The 21255-nt window shown below is 41.7% G+C and overlaps 1 protein-coding gene across 2 annotated transcripts in view; it reads left to right on the forward strand.

The window, feature by feature from the left end:
* LOC138736756 (adhesion G-protein coupled receptor F2-like) overlaps window positions 1-21255 on the forward strand; it is a 91598-nt gene that overhangs the window by 49667 nt on the left and 20676 nt on the right. For both annotated transcript variants that reach the window (XM_069886764.1, XM_069886765.1), the window contains 4 exons: window positions 2009-2115; window positions 3887-3945; window positions 5553-5680; window positions 15333-15502. In XM_069886764.1, the coding sequence (XP_069742865.1) occupies window positions 2009-2115; window positions 3887-3945; window positions 5553-5680; window positions 15333-15502 (464 nt within the window). The remainder of the gene's footprint in view (window positions 1-2008; window positions 2116-3886; window positions 3946-5552; window positions 5681-15332; window positions 15503-21255) is intronic.

Here is a 21255-nt window from a genome sequence, read left to right on the forward strand (position 1 = left end):
GATCTTCAAGAAATCCAATTTTGTCCCTTACTGTTCTTTTGCTCTTAATATACCTGTAGAAACCCTTATGATTTCCCTCACCTTGCCTGCAAAATCAACCTTGTATCTTCTTTTAGTCCTTCTGATTTATTTCTTAAGATTTGTTTTGTATTTTTTATACTTGAGTATTCATTTGCTCCTTTTTGCCCATACTTGGATGTACTCTATACAACCCTGTACTCTATACACTTCTCTCCTCCTCTTAACCTGATCCCCATTATCTCTTGAAAACCCTATGGGTATTGATTGCCTTTAATCCAGACAGGAACACACAAACTGTATTCTGAAAATTTCATCTTTGAAGGCCCCCCACTTACTAATCACGTCCTTTCCAGAAAACAACCTTTCATAATCCACACTTTCTAGATACTTTCTCATTTCCTCAAAATTGGCCTATGTCCATTTTAGAATCACAGCCTGAGGACCAGACCTATAATTATCCATAATTATCTTGAAACCAATGATATTATGATTACTGGACCCAAAGTGTTCTCCTACGCGTATTTCGTCACCTGTCCTGGCTGGTTCCCTAAAAGGAGATCCAGTATTGCACTCAATCTATTTGGTACCTTGATATATTGATTTTTTTTAAAAACTTTCCTGAACATATTTGACAAATTCTAAGCCATCCAACCTTTTTACAGGAAGGGTATCCCAAGGAATATATGGAAAGTTAAAATCACTTACTATCACAACTTTTTGTTTCCTGCAGCTGTCTGCTACCTCTCTGCAGATTTACTCCTCCTTTTTGTGCCAGATATTGGGTGGTCAATAATGCAACCCCATTAGTGTGGTCATATCTGTCCTTTTTCTCAGCTCCACCCATCTAGCCTCATTAGATGAGCCATCTTGTCTATACTGACTTAGTACAGCTGCGATATTTTCCAACTTGCAATGCCACCCTACCTCTTTTATCCCTCCAGCTCCATGGTGTCGGAAACAGCGGAACCCTGGAACATTAAGCTGTCCCTATTGCAACTAATGTCCGCAATGCCATAATTTCACATGTCAAACCATGCACTAAGCTCAATGCCTTTCCTACAAAACTCCTTGCATTTAAATCATTGCACCTCAGAACATTATTCCAACTACCCACAATCCTTTGATTTCTGTTTTTAAGTGCAGTCTCAATATAATATTTTTCTACCCCATTCAACTGATCTTTTGCGTTATGGTCTTTATGCTGCTCTCAGATTTCATGTTTTCTCAAATTCTTTTGTGATCAGTTTGGTTCTCATTGGTATTTACAATCTAGCACATACTCAGCCATACTAGCTCTTTCTTTATGCTGGGAGCTCTGGGGTTGTTTGCTCTTGCTTTCCACCTCTTGGGAATGTGCATGATCTGCATCTAAATCATCTCTGTAAGAGCAGCCCACTGCTCAGTTACCGTTTTGCCCACCTGTCAATTTATGATTCCAGCTTTCCTGGGCCTTACTCCAATTAATTTGCTTTACTTTCTTCCTTTCCTTATCTAATCCAAATTTTATGTCTTTATGATCTCCATCCCCAAAATCTTCCCTTCTGAAACTTTGGATACTTGACCCACCTCATTTCCCAGAACCTGACCCAGCAGTACCTCGTTCTTCTCTGAACCAGAAATATACTGCTTAATACCTAGGATATGTTTTTTAAAATTCTTCACTTTCACTGGGCCTTAACATTATTGTTTGTCCAACTCTAGAATGCACCCAGCATTCTGAGCTCTAACCAATCAGAATTCGGTCCTGAACCCTCTCCCACACCTCTCTTTTCAGCACCAATGTTCTCCTTAAATTAACATTGCAGCTACTCCTCCGTCTTTCTTTTCATATCCTTCCTGAACATTTTAAAAAAAGCATCCATATTTTGTTCTGAGATTCTGAATTGTACAATTGCCATATTTTTATCATAAAGGATTTGAATAGTAAAGAATTACACATCCTTTATATTTGAAATAACAAAACCTTAATATTATGTCCCTTTCACAGATAGTACAAGATTTGCATTCAGAGTTTTAAATCTGGAATTTACAGATGACCTGAGAAATTCTTCTTCTGACATGTATAAAAAGCTTGAAAACGAATTTACAACATTGGTAAGTAACCGAGTAAATAACATTGCAAATTCTGTATGGGTATTTGTCTTTTTAATAGTGCAAAAATATGCTGGGGTGCATTAACACAATGTGCAAGACAGCATTATGATGTTAATCCTACTCCTACTGTATACTCTTCAGAAACAGGTGGCGTTCAAGTGAGAACTATGTGAGGTACATAATGTTCTCAGATTATGTCCTCAAAATAACAGCCGGTTTAATGGCCCTTGTTATTAATGGGAGGATGGTACAGCACTTATAAGTAATTTTCGTATTCATGGTTAAACTGAAATATATAATGTCTGCAGTCTAACATGCACTGCTAAATAAGCACTGAAAAAAGTGGTGGCGCTGCCAGAGCTGCAGTAATGGTAGTGCTACAGCTGGTGCAGACCCCAGGGAGTGGGGAGGGGTGACACAGCGATGCTCCACATGCTGCTATTGTCTGCCATTTAAAGGAACCAAAGGTACTTTTTTAAAAATCCTGCAACCATGAGGTCTGTGCCCAAGATGATGGTGCCTGTGTTGTGCAGTGTACCATGAGGGGTTGCAGACTTTGGGATAGCAGCGGACCAGCGCAGTACACCAGAAATGGGGAGAAAAAGGAGAAACATGGGAGACAACCCTACAGGGAAGGTGTTCACGACAGTGGACCAACAAAGATCTCAGCGGCAAAGGATCCACACAGAATGTGGGCTCCTGGTGACTTGTGGTCAAATGACTCACACAGGCTGTGGGCTTCTGGTGACGTGGTTGAAGGACCTATACAGGGTGCTGGAGACTGACTCATGGGAGCCAGAGTGGGAGCCAGGTATCACAACCACCATTCTGAGGGCAAGACGGGCTTCAAAAGGGCCTTGGGTGTTGAGGGCTTCCTGATCTTATGGGAGGATTGGATCTGGATCGCAGGCTGTTGATGGTTTAAACTGGAGTGCGTCTTCAGAGGCTGCAGGAGCATGAGAGGTGAATCCTTGCATACTCAGTGTATACTCAGTGTCTCTGAAGGAACTATCTTTTGCTTCTCTTTCTCCTATTGTTAGGAGCAACGGACAATGCTCATGTGGACTCTTGTTTGCCTTATGACTGTATTTTACATTTCTTACATGATGATAAAAGGAATATTTGAATTTTTAAGGTAACCTTGCAGGAAATAACATCATGCATTGAAAAGGGAATTAAATTATACAGTGTAGTAACAGGCCCTTCCGGCCCACGAACCTGTGCTGCCCCAAATATCCCAATTAACCGTATGTTTTGCTCCTTGTTCATTTCAGTTTAAGCATCCATTCAATTATCCTTGTGCTGAAAGTAATTATTAGAAGTGAGGAGTCACATTCCTTAAGCTTGATTAATATAGTCTAAATTGTGATTTAGCAAATTTACCTTTTTGTAACCTTTTCTTTTTATCTCTTATATCTCAATTTACTTTCCCCTCTCTTTATTTCCATTCCTACATCTAATTTGACATTAAATTCAGTCCTTCTACCTTGTATTCTCTCAACAGTTGTGCTCTTTTTTTTACAGTCCAGCCTATTATTTAGGCTTTCTGTGCTCAATTTCCTACATTGTTTGCAACTGCCTTGAAAAAAAATGTAAGTCCTGAATATGGATAGAAATATCGAGCAGCAACCATCTTAAGCTGCTTAGAAATAAAGTAAATTTAATTTTTTTTACGCACATGCTTTCATAGAAGTGAATTGAATCACTCTTCCATATTTTACTTCTTTTATAAAATGTCTTGTTTGTAATCTATTTCTAACTTTCTCCCCAGCTTGAAGAAGCATTCAGAAATGTGCAAGTCGATGCTGACATTACAATTTTAGGATTCTCGTAAGTGAAGTATATGGAGGATAGAAATTTTTAAAATTTTAGTAATCCAGTGGCAAAATTCAGAGAACATCATGTATATATAGCAACTCTAATTTCCAAAAAAAACTATGAATTTTTATGATTGTTGATATGGGGCTAGTTTCTACCCTTGACAACATAAATCTTGTAGTTTGTGTTTTTTAAAAAAAAGGATTTTATGATCCTGTTTAGATTACCTCAAAAATAGTGGGGATCTAGCAATAACAGCCAAGGTAGTTTGAGCTGGTTTCTAGACTCTTCACAGGTTGCAGCCCTTGTTCAAACTCAAGTTGTCTCCTATTATAAATGTACCGATCTCTCATAGTTTAAGGGTATAATTGAAAATCTGACATCAGCAACCAGAGTCCACAATAAATTGAATTTGCACTTGGGGCCAACTGTGCTGACTTGCAGATGTCCATGTGATATAAAGTAGGTTAGACAGCTAGCTCCTTTCTTCTACCGAACAAGGAGAAATGTTGGAACACAGGGAGTAATGTTTCTGAGCCCACTCTCTCTTCATTTAGTTGTTTTGGACAGGAAGACCTGGCTGATTTGAATGCTTTACTGTCCTCAGATAGAGTGTGGGAATCACCATGGCCACAAGGTGGCTCCAACAAGAAATAAAAGGTCAAGCAAGATTGCTCAGATTCTAGTTGCACATTGGCTTCATTTAAATTCTCCTGAAAACCAGAAGTTAACAAGGGTCTTAGCATCCAGCATTGCTGGGATAAAAATGATGGAAATTATGTCAGATGACCTATGTTCATCATTTATGTATTCACAGACAGATAAATGGCAAATCCCTGCCACTTCTGTCAGAGTTTTGAGAAAAGGATGTTATGGTAAAGTTGTGTAAGACTTTGTGAGGCCGAAGTTGGAGTATTGTGGGCAGTTTTGGTCACCTAACTACAGGAAAGATATCAATAAAATTGAAAAAATACAGAGATTTACTAGGATGTTGCCAGGACTTAAGGAACTGAGTTACAGGGAAAGATTAATCAGGTTAGATTTATTTGCTGTAGCACAGAAAAGAGTGAGGGACTATTTGATAGAGATGTACAAAATTATGATCAGTATAGATAGAGTAAATGCAAGTAGGCTTTTTACACTGAGCTTAGGCAAGATACAAACCAGAGGACATAAGTTAAGGGTGAAAGGGAAGGTTTTGGGGGAATATTAAGGAGAATTTCTTCACACAGAGAATGGTGGGAGAATGGAACGAGCTGCCAGCTGAAGTGGTGAATATGTGCTCAATTTTAACATTTAAGAATAATTTGGACAGGCAGATGGATGGGAGGTGTGTGGAGAAATATGGAATGGGTGCAGATTAATGGGACTAGGCAGAATAATTTGGCACAGACGAAAATGGCAAAAAAGCCTATTTTCTGTGCTGTAATATTCTATGATTCTTAGGGGCAATGAGCCATCGAAACAGTTGAATAATAAACCTGGCAAGTTTCCAGTTTTCGATTTTTCTTTGCTATTCCAAAATCTAATTTATTTGCACTTGTAATGGTCTGTTTGTCTGAACCACTTTATTTAAGAAAATGCCTGTTATGATTCTTTCTTTGCCTTTGCGAATTTAGTGAAGGGAGTGTTATTGTGCTCTATAACGCATTAACTGATTCAGCTTTAACCAAAGATGACGTTACTTCCACCAATCAGAATTTGATGAAGTCTCTTTCTGACCGTTACAAAGTAGAAATTTTACCCAGTAAGTAACTTTTTAAATAATAAAATAATGTTTGATGGAGAGAATTTAGAGATATAAATATGTATCTTATGACCCAACTGAACAAGATACTATATGTTCATCATTGGATTTAAAGCCCTCTAGGCTTTAATGTGCATTCATTCACTCCCAACGATGCATTGCTTCAGCACTCATGGTAAGATATGTGCTCATTTCACAAATGAATAAGTCAGGATTTAGGATTCGTTAGCTGTCAGAGAATTCTGGGAGCACAAATGGTTGGAAGAGATGACAGTTAATGTGAAGAGAAAAGCAAACCAGACCAGTCTAAACTTTAAACATTTTAGATATTTGGGCACTTTACATCAATTATTCATAGTGATGTGAGCCTCAGTATTGCTGCTTTGTTGATGACTGGCAATGTTTTGCTTGTCAAGTTGAGGTAATCAGATTAGCCATTATCTTATTAAATGTAGAGCACCTTTGAAGGGCTAAGTAGCCTATTCCTGTCTGAATTCTTACAATTAAATGTTGGTCAGCTGTGTGGTTATTTCCTTGAAATAAAGAAGGCAGAGGAGAGAATTCTTTTCAGTTGAAAAGCAATTTGCACAACAATTAGATTCAAGGCTTTTGGTGAGTGTTTGCATTTGTACTTTGCAATGAAGAGACTTGAAGCCAGTAGTTTAAAAACTACCAAGAATTTTATTTTAAAAAAATACAAACGCGATATACCACGGGAGAGTCTGGAGGAGCTCCTGGTCCCAGCCAGCACTAGATTCAATTGACACGCGTCATTGCTGGTCCTGCGCCTGCGCAATGCATGGGCCTAAGGATGGTGGCTCCAACATGATTCTGACTGGACAAGAGCAGACAATTATAGCAGCTGTCCACATCCCCTTTCGTTAGTTGACCTTCATGCGTCCCAGAACAGCAGTAAAAATTTCAACACAGTAAAAACAGCAGTAAAAGGTTTCAAAACATGTAGTAATGATTATTTACACTCCCATCCCATACTTGGATACCACAGACACCAAAGTCCTTTCATACTTGGCGCAGAGGCTTGTCAGTCCATGTTCTTGGGGATGGGCCTGCAAACACGACCAGCTCATTTTTGATGCAGCCCACTGGATGAAGTGGAGGGCTATGGCACCACATCCTCAGAAACTGAGGACACATCCTGAGATCACAGCAGAGGAGAATACTATGACTTTAGCTGGAGAGTGTTCGTCACCCCAGGGGTTCCTTTCCAGGATATTGGAATGGTTACAGCAAATTTTTGTGGTTTCTGAGGTGTTCTGTCCCATGGGCAACTCTCCAGGTCAATCAATGGTGGTGTAAAGGTTGAGTTGGATTGTAGCGGGGGGGAGGGGGGGGGTGACTCACATACCGGAAGGACGAGGCGTTGGTTCCTCCGGTACTCTTTCCCCTTGGATGAGACGAGGTATGATCGTGGCTCTTTGCAAGTTTTCACCCTGTCATATCCCTGAAGGGTCTGCATGCGTCCAACCTGACCCTGGTAGAGTGGAAAGAGAGACTGGCTGGACCTATCATAATACCTCTTTTGTGCTGATCTCCTATTGAGGAGCTGTGCCTGGAAAAATTCTGACCTTATGATTGTGGGCTTTAATAATTTTCTGGAGACCAGGATAGTCACCCGTTGTGCCAGCAAGCCCAGTTTATTGTCTCAGGGTGTGTTCCTTAAGTTGAGGAGGTTCAGGAACACACATGTTTTGTCCCAGTGAGACCACTCTATTAACTCTATGGTGCTGCGGACTGCTCTCTCAGCTTGTTGTTGGACTGGGGATATTTGGGGCTGCTGGTTATGTGCTGGAAGTCCCACTTGGCGGCAAAGTCTCTGAGTTTCTGGCTAGAAATTTGGGTGCTAGTTGTCCGATAGTACCATGTGCGGGGCCCTGTGCACCGCAAAATGATGCTTAAGCCTCGTTATAACTATAGTTGTGGCAGCCTCTTTGAGTAGATCTATCGCGAACCACCCAGAGTAGGAGTTGACCTTCACCGAGTACTGTTCCCGGTTCCACAGTTGACCAGGGTAAGTCCAGTATATGGTAGAGCTGCAGGGACTCTTAGGTCTGGTGGAGCTTGGTACTGTTGCACACGGCACAGCCCTGGATGTGGTCGGCGATGTCTTCAGTCATCCCTGGCTAGAGCATGACATTTCTGGCCCTGCGCCTGGGTGACCCCTGTGGAGAATTATGATGTACGTGGCTCGTAGTCACTTGGGAATGACTGGCCTCTGGCCTTTCATAACATTGCCATTGTCAATAACCAGTTAATCCCTGAATGGGAAGAATGATTGGATTGCTGCTGGCAGGACCCCTTTGCTTGTCCAGCCAGCCGGTCCTGATGTAAGCACTTAGGGCACTTAAGGTGGTTAAGTGTTTGTCCAGTCTGGATGAAGAGGTGTAGGAGATGGCCATCACGTTATATGAATCTGCCTCTTCAGCCAATTGCACTGTACTTTTACTGGGGGTTCTTGATAGGGCATCAGCCAAGTGCATTTCCTTGCCTGCCTTGTGGACTAGCTAGAAGTTATATTTCTGTAACCATAGCCTCATGTGCTGCAGCCTCGCTGGTGCCGCATGGATAGGCTTGTTGATAATAGTCACGAGGGGAAGATGATCTATATTGATGGTTTTGATGGGACAGTTTTTTTTTAGTGTAGGTCACATACAAACACTTAAAAACAGATCTCATTTTAAAATATTTGAGCTCTGCTCAAGCCAGACATTCCAGCTCCAAGAGCCTTTGCAAAATTTTTGGGTAGTGCCTATAGAGACTTCACTAATGGATAGTTGTTTAGAAAAGCAACAGATGAAAGAACTCGAGGAGTATGTTCAGAGTCGCAGGCTGTCTGGGAGTTCTGTTTGCTGTTCTAAGAGGGTCATGTATTTTTTTTTGTAAGCAGAGAGGGAGTCAAACAGGTGTGTGTGTGTGTGTGTGTGTGTGTGTGTGTGTGTGTGTGTCTGTGTGTGTGTCTGTGTGTGTGTGTGTGTGTGTGTGTGTGTGTGTGTGTGTGTGTGTGTGTGTGTGTGTGTGAGAGAGAGAAAATTCAACTGTAGTTTTACAGACCAGCAGAAACAGCTACGACTGGAACAAGACAAGCTGGCAAGCTTGTGGAAAAACCCCATTTAGAAGATGGGTTGTGAGTGCTTAGTTCAGCCTGGTCAAAGTCCCAAGAGGAGAGGACTGGCTGCCTAATGTTTCACTTGAAATAAGAGAAACAAAAAGAACTCTGTGATGACTTGAAAGAAAGAGGTTATCATCTGGAAAACCCTGATGGGGCAAATTTCTTTGGCAAGTCACTGACGCGGCTGATTAAAATGAATCAGTTGTGGGTATACAGCGAACAGCAGAATACTCTCTGAATACTGACAAGAACCTTCCTGAGCGGTAACCATTTATCTTTCAAACACCAAAGCCTCGTGAACTTCATAAATGTTAAATTCTGTGCACAGTAAAGAATTGCTTGCAACCAGTGAACTTGGAAGAATGAGAAGTGAGATTGAGCTGTGAATCAAAGAACTTTTCTAAACTTACATACACATTACATGGAAAGATTTGGGGAATATCCTGGAACAAACTATCAGAATTTGATACCCTCAGGTGTTGGAATTGTTTTTATTGGGGAAATTAGCAGATACAAGACCTAAAATGAGGCTATCAAAGTATCAATTGAAATTTATTAAACTTGCTTTAGTGGTGCCCAGGAAATGCATAACCATTACTTGGAAATCTGATTCCCAACTGATTCTAAACTGCTGGAAGTCAGAAATATGTTGTGTTCCTCTGGAGGAGATTACTTTACAACCTCAGAAATTCTTAAAACATGTTTTTAGGAATATGGATCAGTATTTCAGATTATACAGGGGTTCACCTTTGATGATTCCCCCCTCTGATCTCCAATCCCACTATCTCCAGTGTCCCTAGTGATATCTATGTCAAGACATTTATCCCTTAAGGGAGGAAGTAAGCTCTGGATGAATCACGTAACCTTTCATCTGAATGTAATTAATGCTTTTGGAAAACAAATGATTTTGTCACATCATATGGGAGAATTACTCTTTTTTTCTTATCGATATCACACTGGTGGCAGTATGTGGCTTTGCCCTCTTGTAGATTTAGTTGTGACCGTTGGGCTCTGTGTTGCTGGCACGTGTAGGTGATGTAGCTTGTTGTGCTTCACCTGACAACTGCTGTGTTGATGTTTCAGTATTAGTGGCTGTGGTCTCTTCATTTGATACCTCACTTGATATTGGTGTTTCAGACTTTGTTGGTATTAAAGTTTTCTGCTTCATCACATCTTGTGTCGGCCGGATGTGAATTCTGTTCATCCTCAACTGATTGCCAGAGTCTGCCTCGACAATGTATGATCTTAGTGTCTCAGCTTCTCTAAAGACCTTTGCTGGGGTCCATGTTTTCAACATCAGCTCTTGAAAATGCACATGCCGCCCTCTGAAGAGTTCTGGCAATGTTTGTGTATGTTTGTTATAATTTTGGCATCCTTCTTGCATTTCAGCTAGTCTTCTGGTTTCCTCTTGGTCTTCTGGAGGGTTTATTTTGTTTGACAGAGTTGTATTCTATCTCCTGTCATTTAGAAGTCCTGCAGGGGACTTCATATCAGCCCTTAAAAGTGTTGCTCATAATGATAGAAGAGCTAGGTATGGGTCTTCTTTTGTTTCACGACACTTAACTAGTGTGCTTTCCACTTAACTAGTTTGTCTTACAATGAACTCATGATCTTTGGGGTAGCATGGGGATGATGTAGTGAGAACAAACCCATACTTTGCAGCCAGCTTTCTGAATTCTTGTGACGTGAATGGTTTTCCATTGTCACATATTACTTGCTCAGGTATTCCTTGTTCAGCAAAGAACACTTATTTTTGAGGTGATAGTTGACACTCTCAGGCCTTTCACCCTTTTGACGAATGGAAACTTAGAGTAGTAACAGCCTACTATTAAATACCACTCTTGATTCTCGGTGAACAAGTCTGCTCCCACTGTGTGCTGACTTTGCTCTGAGTTTGCATTTCTCCATTCTCATGTGACCTTCATGTATTTTCTGGAGAATCTCTTTCTGCATTGTTTCAGGTATAATCAGTCTTGATCCAGCCAGCAGAACGCCATCTTCCAACGATACATCATCTCTGGTAGACTAATATTGATGTATTGAAGGCTGTATCTGCTTTATCCTTTCTGGCCATCCTTATATGATTTGTTGAAAAAGCATTTTCAACACCGCATTCTTACTGGTTTTTTTCTCTGATCTGGCTTAATTTATTACTGGTCATACTCATGACATGATATATCTTGATCCCCATGTCTTCCATTTCATATTTTTCATTCGGGGAAAGTCGTGACAAGGTATCAGCAAGCACCATCTCTTTGCCTAGTCTGTATTTTAAGCCATAGTCATAGCATTGTAGTCATAGAAGTAATCTCTGCAGTCTAGCTGGTGCCTTGTTTACATTCTTTCTAGTGGGCAATGATCACTTTCCACTATAAACTTTCTTTGATAGAGAAAATTGTGAAACTTCTCATCCGTATATGACTGGCAACAGCTCTCTCTCAATATTGGCATATCTGGTCTCCACTGTTGTTAGTGCTTTTGAGGCAAGAGCTATTGGTTTTCCTTCTTGTACTAATGCTGCACCAAGGCCCCTGTTAAATGCATCTACTTGCAGGGTGAGGGCTTTTTCTCTATTATAGTATCTCAACTCTGCTTCTCTGCATATTCTTTGAGCTGGTCAAAACTTCTCTGATGAGATGGTGACCACTGAAATTCCACATCTTCCTTCAGTCACTCTCTGATGTTTGCTGTGTCATCTGACATATGTGGTATGAAGGAACTCATGTACTGGACCAAGGGAAGGAAACTTCTGAGATCTTTTTTGTCCTTTGGGTGCTCTGTCTTGCCAATGGCTTTAACCTTCTCTGGGCTTGGCTTTACCCCATCAGGAGTGTACACCATTCCAAAGAATTGGCAATCCTTTTCTTTTATAATGCATTTATCTGCATTAAGTTTAATTCCAGCTCCTCTTGTTCTCTCTATGGCCTCGTGTAGATGAAGATCATGAACTTTTCATCTCTGCCAAAAACTTGGATGCCCACAGCACCTTTACACCCTCTGTAGGTCTCATAGATCTTCAGTTGGAACACATCCTGGCTCACCTTCAGGCCGAAAGGTAGTCGCAGGAACTTGTAACAACCAAATGGAGTATTGAACATTATTAGAAATGTTAATTCCTCATCTAGTTTCACATTCCAGTATCCATTCTTAGTGTCTCGCTGGCTAAAGATTTTGGATCCTGTTAGTTCCGCTGTGATGTCTTCTCGTGTTGGTGTTAGGCAGTGACCCCTTTTTATTGCCTGATTTGTCTTTAGGGTCCAGATATATTCTCAACTGGCCATTTGGTTTTCTTTGACCCTATGGAATTTACCCAGTCAGTCGGCTCAGTCACTTTGGCTCTGACCTGCATCCTTTTCATGTCCTTTAGTTCTTGCTCCAGCTTCTTCTTAAGCTCCAGTGGACCTTTCCTTGGAGCAGAGATGACTGGTTTTCAGTCTGGATCTATGGCGATGTGATATTCAAAGTCTCCAAACCAGCCAACTGAATCATCAAAGCATTCCAGGTACATGCTCATGAGCTCAGCCTTGTTTGTGACTGGAGGTTGGTTCTCCAATGGAGTGTCTCTGTTGATACTTATGGATATCTTTTTCATCTGGATCTCTAATTGACAGATCAATTGCAACTCCCAGCAGCTGTCCAGACCTAGCATTACTGGTCTGTCTGTATCTACCACAAAGAACATACAGAGGATGCTCTTTCCCTTACGGCAGCCATTGATCGTAGCTCTCCCGAGCTGCTTGATCATGGGTCCACCATAGGCCGTTAATATGACATTTGCTGTTTACAATGCACCATCATTTGGGTACCCTTTTATTATGTTCTCTGGGAACATCTGGTGGTAGAGTCTGAGTGGAAGGACGTTGCTTTGTGATCCTTCTCTGCTGTTGCATTTTAAAATATCTTTTGAATGCTAAATTGCGCTTTTGCTGAAATGTTTTAAACGATTCAACAATGTCTTCACCCTCCCAGTCCATCACTGGGTGAAATGCTGTTACTCCAACCATTTTTTTCCAGTAATGTTTTTTCTCTTCTTCTCTTTTGTATTTCAGTGACTTACAATCAATTGTATGGCTTTATTCTTGTTCTCTTATTCCACTGCCACCAAGTTATGTCTCTGTGTTACTTAGGAATCTTCTTAAATGACTTAGAAATGCCAGATTTAAATAACAGAAGAGATTTTACTTATTGATGCCTTCCACCATCTCGGGAAACTGTTCACACACACTCGTATTTGTATATCTACACCCCACAGTGGTGCACTACAGTTACTACTGTAGTGAGAAAGGTTTATTTTTACATGGTTACAAAATAGTTCGCATTATCCTGACTATATAACACCATCAGTGAAAAAAGGACAAAACTTTCTCTGTTCAGCAATGTGACACAAACTCTGGGCACTCACTCATTTCTTAATTGAAATTCAAAACCTGATAAAACATGGCTGAAAACTGCTGCCATGGCTTTTTATTGATTGCTGTTGTTCTTTGTAAAGTTGTTGCCCTGTGTGCCTTTATCTTTGTGCACATGCACAGGAAATACAGCATCTCAGCTTGGTGAGTGACCTTGGACTCCCGCATCTCGCTTGAGTCAGTTGGCAAAGTTTGAATGCATGGCTGAGATGTGCATGTCAATCGCAGCCCTCACCTCGCTGCCAGGCAGAATCACTCACCGGCAAGTGAGTTGCTGCTTCCCCTCTGTGGGATGATTGCATGGAACATGGCATCATCAGCTGGTTAATTCCAACTGTGTGTCTCTGTGATATTGCAGTGAGTGGTTTGTTCTTTTATTTCAAGCTGCTGCTTCAATATGTTTTTGTGTTAAGTATCTATTTGATGTCATTTCCCCCACTTCCTCTGTAATACATACATATACACACACATTTGGCATTTACAGGAGTGCTTGAGTTTTGTGAATAGATAGTAAATAAGGGCTTGGCACCAATGGCAAGTTGTCATTAAGGAGAGAGGGCAAGGTTTGCCGGCACAGAGTGGGGAGGATTGTGCCCGGGTGCTTGCCACCTCCTCCCCACCTCACACTGAAGTGCAATGTTCCCCTCTGCCTGGAATCCAGATTGGCAGAGGGAGAAGAACAGTGGCCCCTGTCACTCTGCAGCCAGTGAGTTACTGTCAAGCTTGTTTGACGAGTAGGACATGGGGCAGAAGGGCGACCTTCACAACCACGCTGCTTGCCCGGAACCAATTCCCTTTGATGTGCCCATTTACTTCTTCTCCTCCACCCCCAACACAATTTGATCAATAACCTGCAACCTTGACCATGCCATGCCCTGACCTGTACAGACAGCAGCCACCTACATGACACCACAAAAACGTTTCCAAAGCCAATTGGCTTCCATCTCTTGGCAGCTCCTTCCATGCAACAATCCTCATAGAAGCCAACTGTTCAGAGGAGAAAGAAAACCTTGTCCACTGATGGCGGATGGGAACCGACCGCCGCGGAGAGATCCGCGCCTGATGCTACCTTCCGGCCCACCCGCTGGCATTGGTACTGCTTGCCACAACTCCGCTCAATGTGGAAAGAATGGGAAAAATAGCTGTCTTTGCCTTCCTTATCCATAATTCCCTTGCAGCTGGAACCGTTCTGCCAGTTTCAAGGAATGAGCGAGGAGCCGGAGTGGCCCCGAGGTGGCCCGATGAGATGTCGGCTCGGAGTGGCGCTCTGGGGTTTTCAAGTGACCCCTGGAAGCACTGCACCCTGGGATGAAGATTCATTATTGGGCGAGGAACTCGGATATTGGGCTGGTATGGCGAAGGACCGTGGCACCCCCACAATTTGTGCACACCGGTTCTGTGCCCCATCTGCAATACCCTAGATACGCTTATGAGTTAATGCAGGGCCATGGACATCGATCCAGGTGTGGGACTCAAAAAATAACTGGCATGGACTTGATAGTCCAAATAGTCTCCTGCTGTGGCGTGGTGACTAACTGCATTTCAATTTTGTTTGTGGAAAATCTGATGGATAATGTATTTATAGCTGCTTTTGTTTCTTGCTTTAAGGCTGCGCAGATTAAACTTGTACTAGATCTGTATGTTTTCCATCCGTACCAATTTTCCATGAGGGATCTCTGTTGTGGAATGTTAGCTATGGTGTCTGATATTTGCTGTACCTGCTGAGAGAAGGCTCTTCTTCTATTAGCCAAAGAAGGCAATTTGGTATAAGTATTCCCCCAAGGACACGAAGAGTTGGAACATTGGTTAAGGACTGAAAGGGGATTCCAGCATCAGAGCACCTGAGGGGTGTCCTGCAGCAGTGTTGGTCATTTGCATTGATTCTTTGTTTATCACAAACTGGCAGACAAACCAGTATAGAAATTAATGTGGAGTTGGGTGGGGGGGGTGGGGGTGGGGGGGGGAGGGGTGCATGTAAGAAAGTTAAACAATACAAGATGAGCTCAGCTCTGCTGAAGCCTACTCTACCATTCCACAAATAATCAAATAGTCTCAAGGAACAAAATATAACTTGTTATTTATCTTTTGGAAAGTTTTATAATTTTCCTTTCAACAGGTGATGAAATTCCATGCCAAAATGAGATCCTAGGCATCAAAAATTTTAATGAAAATGAAACCATCCCCTGCATGGGAATGAACGGTTTCAAACTTATTATATGTGGAAAGAATGGACAATATGAAGTGCGTGATTTCTGTGTATTACCTGTGCTTACTAATCTTGATGAGGTATGTATCATAAATAACTTTACTCAAATGTTTTAACATGTTTTAACCTCTTTGCAGCCGTCTCAGATAGTCTTGGACTGAGATGAGGAGAAATTAATAGATTTCTGGAAATTAAGGGAATTGTTGCAACAAACTGGAAATGTTGTAGGAGAACAGTCATGAACTTCAAAAATTGCAGGGCAGTCTTCAATTCTGGTTATTAGATGCTTGCTCCTGTTTCCAATACATGCACCACACTTTTGATGAAATACTCTGCACCATGTAAGTACACAATAACAACAGTCGAAAACAACACTAAATATCATTTCAGACAAACATAGTTGGATCCACATACGTGGCTCTGATCTCTGAATTTTACTTTCTCCTTCCATTTGTGAACTATAGCTATGTTATAAGTTATCTACAAAATGCACTACTGGAATTCAATTAACAATATTTGGCCCCAAGTCCTTAGCCATCAAGAAGAATATGAACAAGCATAGGCCTGATAGCAAGTATTCCACGACCAATCTAAATTTTAATAGAAATGTGGCTCCTAATGTCCTGCTGGTCTCATTGCCATGGTCCCTGTGTGAGGTTCAGCAGGCCACCAGCTGCAGAATGTGATGCTCTGGCTGCCAAGTTGTCGGATAGCAGTCTGCAAGTCTTGCTGTGAGAGCCTTTTCAATCACTGTTACTTTTTAAAAAATAATTAATTGGATCTGGGCACCACCAGCAAGGCCAGCAATTATTACCATCCACAATTTATCTTGAAAGGTTGGTGGTGATCCCTCTCCTTGACCTGCTGCAGCTTTTACTGTTGAAGGTAGTGTCCAAGTGCTATTGCTGAGGAAGTTGCAGGATTCCGTGACTCAGCAACAGGTAAGGACCAAGGATGTATTTTTGGCAGGATGGTCTTGGACTTGCAGAGAAAACTGCAAGAGTTGGTGTTGCCATGTACTTCAAACCCCAGGTCTTCCTTGGTTGCAGAGGCTTGGAAAATACTGTCATGACGTATGGGATGCAACTGCATTACATTTTGCCAATGGTGCACACTGCAACCACTGCTGCTGCTGGGAGAAGGAATAAATGTGTAGGTGGTTGATGCAGTGACAAACAACTGGACTGCATTGTTCTGCCTGCTGTCAAACTTCATTGCTGGTGCTGTACAGTTTGAGAAAAGTGGAAAATATTCCATCAGGTTTCTGACATGCCTTGCAGCTGATGGAAAGGGCTTGAGGTGTGAAGTTCAAAAACTCGAGCTGCTAGGGGTCTTGAGGGAAACTGAGGAGGCGGAGGAACTCAGCAAGTCAGGCACCATTCAGGAGTAAAAATTGTGACAAATGTGCTATGATTTTTAGTTTAAACTGTATTTTATACTTGTATGACTTAGTAAGGTTATTTTGTGAGATTAGTTTCAAGGGCAAAAAGACAACACATTTGCATTTTAAAAACAGAGAGAGGGAGATTCTTTCAAGATGACAGCTGACATAATCTTAAAGACAGAAGTCTGCTGTGACTACAGCTGAAGCAGAAGATTTGAAAGATTTTATGATGGTTCTTGAGATACTGAAAACAATGGACTGTTTACTCAAGAAGCCATTTTGCTGGCTAATTATAGACAATTCTGAAGCAGGAATGAAACATCAGAGACAATTATTTTGATTTTAAGTTTGGGAAGACATTAAATTATGCTATTTAGCATGAAGATGTTAAAGGGTTCTGAAGGACTTCAAAGGTTGTTATGATGTCATACCATGTGGCAGAGAGATTTTCATCAAAATCAGAGACAAAGGGGGTCAGTTCAAGAGAAGGCCATCCTGTATCGACAAGATTGAAAAAGCAGCCATTAATTCCTTTAAAAGAAGGAAGGCTGTCTGTGTTGTCCTTAATAAAAGGAAACACACGAAAAATGGTATTTTTTAAAGAAATAACCACTCCAACTGCCTCTAAGAAAAGAGGGCAGTCTTGTGACCATGAAAAAAGGTCATTTTTGATTAAGAAAAAATTCATCATGGAAGACAGACTCCATAACTCTAAGAGGGCGTTTGTGAAATCACTTGTATGAAGGAACAACTCTATAAAAGAAAGATGTGAGTTTTAAAGAGTTCTGAAGACATAATGTTTAAAAGTGCTTCATAATGACTTCTGAACTGCAATTTAAGGAGATCCTCAAGATCAACAGGATGTTTGAAACTGGACTTCAACACTGACTTTTTCAGAAATGTTATAGTTTGGAATTTAATCATACACATACACATATACATTTGCGCATTTTAGGGTTTAAGATAGAGTTTAGTTTCGAGATAAGTAAAGAATGTTATGTCATTAATAGTTTAATAAAAAACTATTATTTGGAATTTACCAGTGTCTGGTGAATTTTCCATTGCTGTTCCTTTGTTGGTACTAATAAGATTTTATGAGTTCATAACAAATGGTCAGTCAATATTTGGATTTTGGATACTTTTTTGAGAGTCAGGAGGCAAGTCACTCGACGCAGGATATCCAGCCTCTCACCTGCTCTTGTAGCCATGGTCTTTATGTGTGAATGGTTCAGGTGCATTTCTGGTTTATGGTGACCCCAGAATATTGGTAGTCAGGGTCTTGGTGATGGAAAGACCATTGATTATCAAGGGGAGGTATATCATTTTGATCAGAGAGATTCTGAAATAAATGAAAATAAATTATAAAAAAAATTATTGAACAAACATATCAAATTTATTACGAACACATTGTGGTACTAGGTGTACCTAGCACTTTGTTTTAGAGCCATACAACATGAAAACCATTCAGCCAATTTTCCCATGCTGGCTGAAAAGCACCACCTCACTAGTTCCACCTGCCAGTGTTTGGCTCATATCCATCTAAACCTGTGCTGATCCAAATGTTTCTTAAATATTACGTGCTCTCAGTTCATTTTCATTGAAGTAGGACTGTCATTTTAAGAGAACAAATCAAGTTGAAAGTCCTGCAAATTTTGGAGATTGACTGTGAGTTGACAGGGAGTGCACTCAATTCGCTACTTCTGAAGAGAATGGAACACAAGTGCAGAGACTATTTAACCAACATGTTAAAGAAACAGGACACTGTTTGATCAGGGGTCTTTTACAGGAAGCAGCATAGGAATAACAGCTTATACACTGTGCTGAAGTGGCTTCATGTGGCCAAAGCAAAGGTCACTTTAAAAGGGGACTTGTTGAATCCTATCATGGCCAAAGGGGACTTGTTGAATCCTATCATGGCCAAAGGGGACTTGTTGAATCCTATCATGGCCAAAGGGGACTTGTTGAATCCTATCATGGCCAAAGGGGACTTGTTGAATCCTATCATGGCCAAAGGGGACTTGTTGAATCCTATCATGGCCAAAGGGGACTTGTTGAATCCTATCATGGCCAAAGGGGACTTGTTGAATCCTATCATGGCCAAAGGGGACTTGTTGAATCCCATCGTGGAAAAAGTGAACTTTTTGAATCCAATAATGGCAAAGGAAAAGTCTCTTCTGAAAGGAATTGTTGAAATGGCCATAAGAAAAGGTCACTTGAACTGATCCAAATTTGGCTTCTGGAAGCAGAAGAAATACTGTGTTTGGATCATGACCATTATGAAGGTCACTTTGGACTGACCCCCAAAAGGGTTCTGGAATTTTGTGAAATTCACTCGCTTTGTTTCCTCTAGAAAAAGAAAAGGTCATTTTTGACTCTTTGGCTTGGCTTCGCGGACGAAGATTTATGGAGGGGGTAAAAAAGTCCACGTCAGCTGCAGGCTCGTTTGTGGCTGACCAGTCCGATGCGGGACAGGCAGACACGATTGCAGCGGTTGCAAGGGAAAATTGGTTGGTTGGGGTTGGGTGTTGGGTTTTTCCTCCTTTGCCTTTTGTCAGTGAGGTGGGCTCTGCGGTCTTCTTCAAAGGAGGCTGCTGCCCGCCAAACTGTGAGGCGCCAAGATGCACGGTTTGAGGCGTTATCAGCCCACTGGCGGTGGTCAATGTGGCAGGCACCAAGAGATTTCTTTAGGCAGTCCTTGTACCTTTTCTTTGGTGCACCTCTGTCACGGTGGCCAGTGGAGAGCTCGCCATATAATACGATCTTGGGAAGGCGATGGTCCTCCATTCTGGAGACGTGACCCATCCAGCGCAGCTGGATCTTCAGCAGCGTGGACTCGATGCTGTCGACCTCTGCCATCTCGAGTACCTCGACGTTAGGGGTGTGAGCGCTCCAATGGATGTTGAGGATGGAGCGGAGACAACGCTGGTGGAAGCGTTCTAGGAGCCGTAGGTGGTGCCGGTAGAGGACCCATGATTCGGAGCCGAACAGGAGTGTGGGTATGACAACGGCTCAGTATACGCTTATCTTTGTGAGGTTTTTCAGTTGGTTGTTTTTCCAGACTCTTTTGTGTAGTCTTCCAAAGGCGCTATTTGCCTTGGCGAGTCTGTTGTCTATCTCATTGTCGATCCTTGCATCTGATGAAATGGTGCAGCCGAGATAGGTAAACTGGTTGACCGTTTTGAGTTTTGTGTGCCCGATGGAGATGTGGGGGGGCTGGTAGTCATGGTGGGGAGCTGGCTGATGGAGGACCTCAGTTTTCTTCAGGCTGACTTCCAGGCCAAACATTTTGGCAGTTTCCGCAAAGCAGGACGTCAAGCGCTGAAGAGCTGGCTCTGAATGGGCAACTAAAGCGGCATCATCTGCAAAGAGTAGTTCACGGACAAGTTTCTCTTGTGTCTTGGTGTGAGCTTGCAGGCGCCTCAGATTGAAGAGACTGCCATCCGTGCGGTACCGGATGTAAACAGCGTCTTCATTGTTGGGGTCTTTCATGGCTTGGTTCAGCATCATGCTGAAGAAGATTGACTACCACTCGCCTAAAAGGGCATTTCTCTGGAAACATCTCAACAAGGATTTTGTGAGTTTACAACTCTCTGTCACCTGGTCTCTCCCACCTACTCCATGAGTACTTCTGTCACCTGGCCTCTCCCACCTACTTCATGAGTACTTCTGTCGCCTGGTCTCTCCCACCTACTTCGTGAGTACTTCTGTTGTCTGGTCTCTCCCACCTACTTCATGACTACTTCTTTGCATCAATTTAAAGACTGCATGTCAACACTGGATAAGACTGAACTTTGAAATGACATTCCAGAAATGTGCTTGAGCTGTTATGGTGTGGGATATCACACCCACACACACCCACACACACCCACACACACCCACACACACCCACACACACCCACACACACCCACACACACCCACACACACCCACACACACCCACACACACACACATACGTATATTTGCATGTAGTTGGGGGATAATTTTCAATAATTTATCTTAAATATAATTACTGCCTTGGCTAATTTCTATTGCTGCTGAGTAGGTTAAAAAAAATGTGATTAGAATTTTTTTGAGCTAATTAAAAGGCTTGTGTGTAAAACTACAGCAGCAATGGACATTGATAAATTTATGGGATTATCCATCTTTGCATATTTGTAAGGGGTGAAAAAAAGTGAATTGTTGACTATTGCACAAAAGTTGGAATTGGCACTAGTCAATCAATGAAAAAGGCAGAGATCCAGAAATTTATTGGTGACTATTCAGTAATAAAAGGGAAGCTTGGAGAGGAGGAGGTAAAACAATTTCTCCAGAGTGAATCCCATGAGCAGAGGCCACCAGAAGGGTAAATTGAGTTGGAAAAACTTAGATTGGAGTTTGAGAGAGGAAAGCTTAGAATGGAAGAAGCAGAGAGGCAAAGGTGATTTGAGTTAGAAAAATATTGATTAGCAA

Source organism: Narcine bancroftii, chromosome 6, assembly GCF_036971445.1.
Source record: "Narcine bancroftii isolate sNarBan1 chromosome 6, sNarBan1.hap1, whole genome shotgun sequence".
NCBI classification, from domain to species: Eukaryota; Metazoa; Chordata; class Chondrichthyes; order Torpediniformes; family Narcinidae; genus Narcine; species Narcine bancroftii.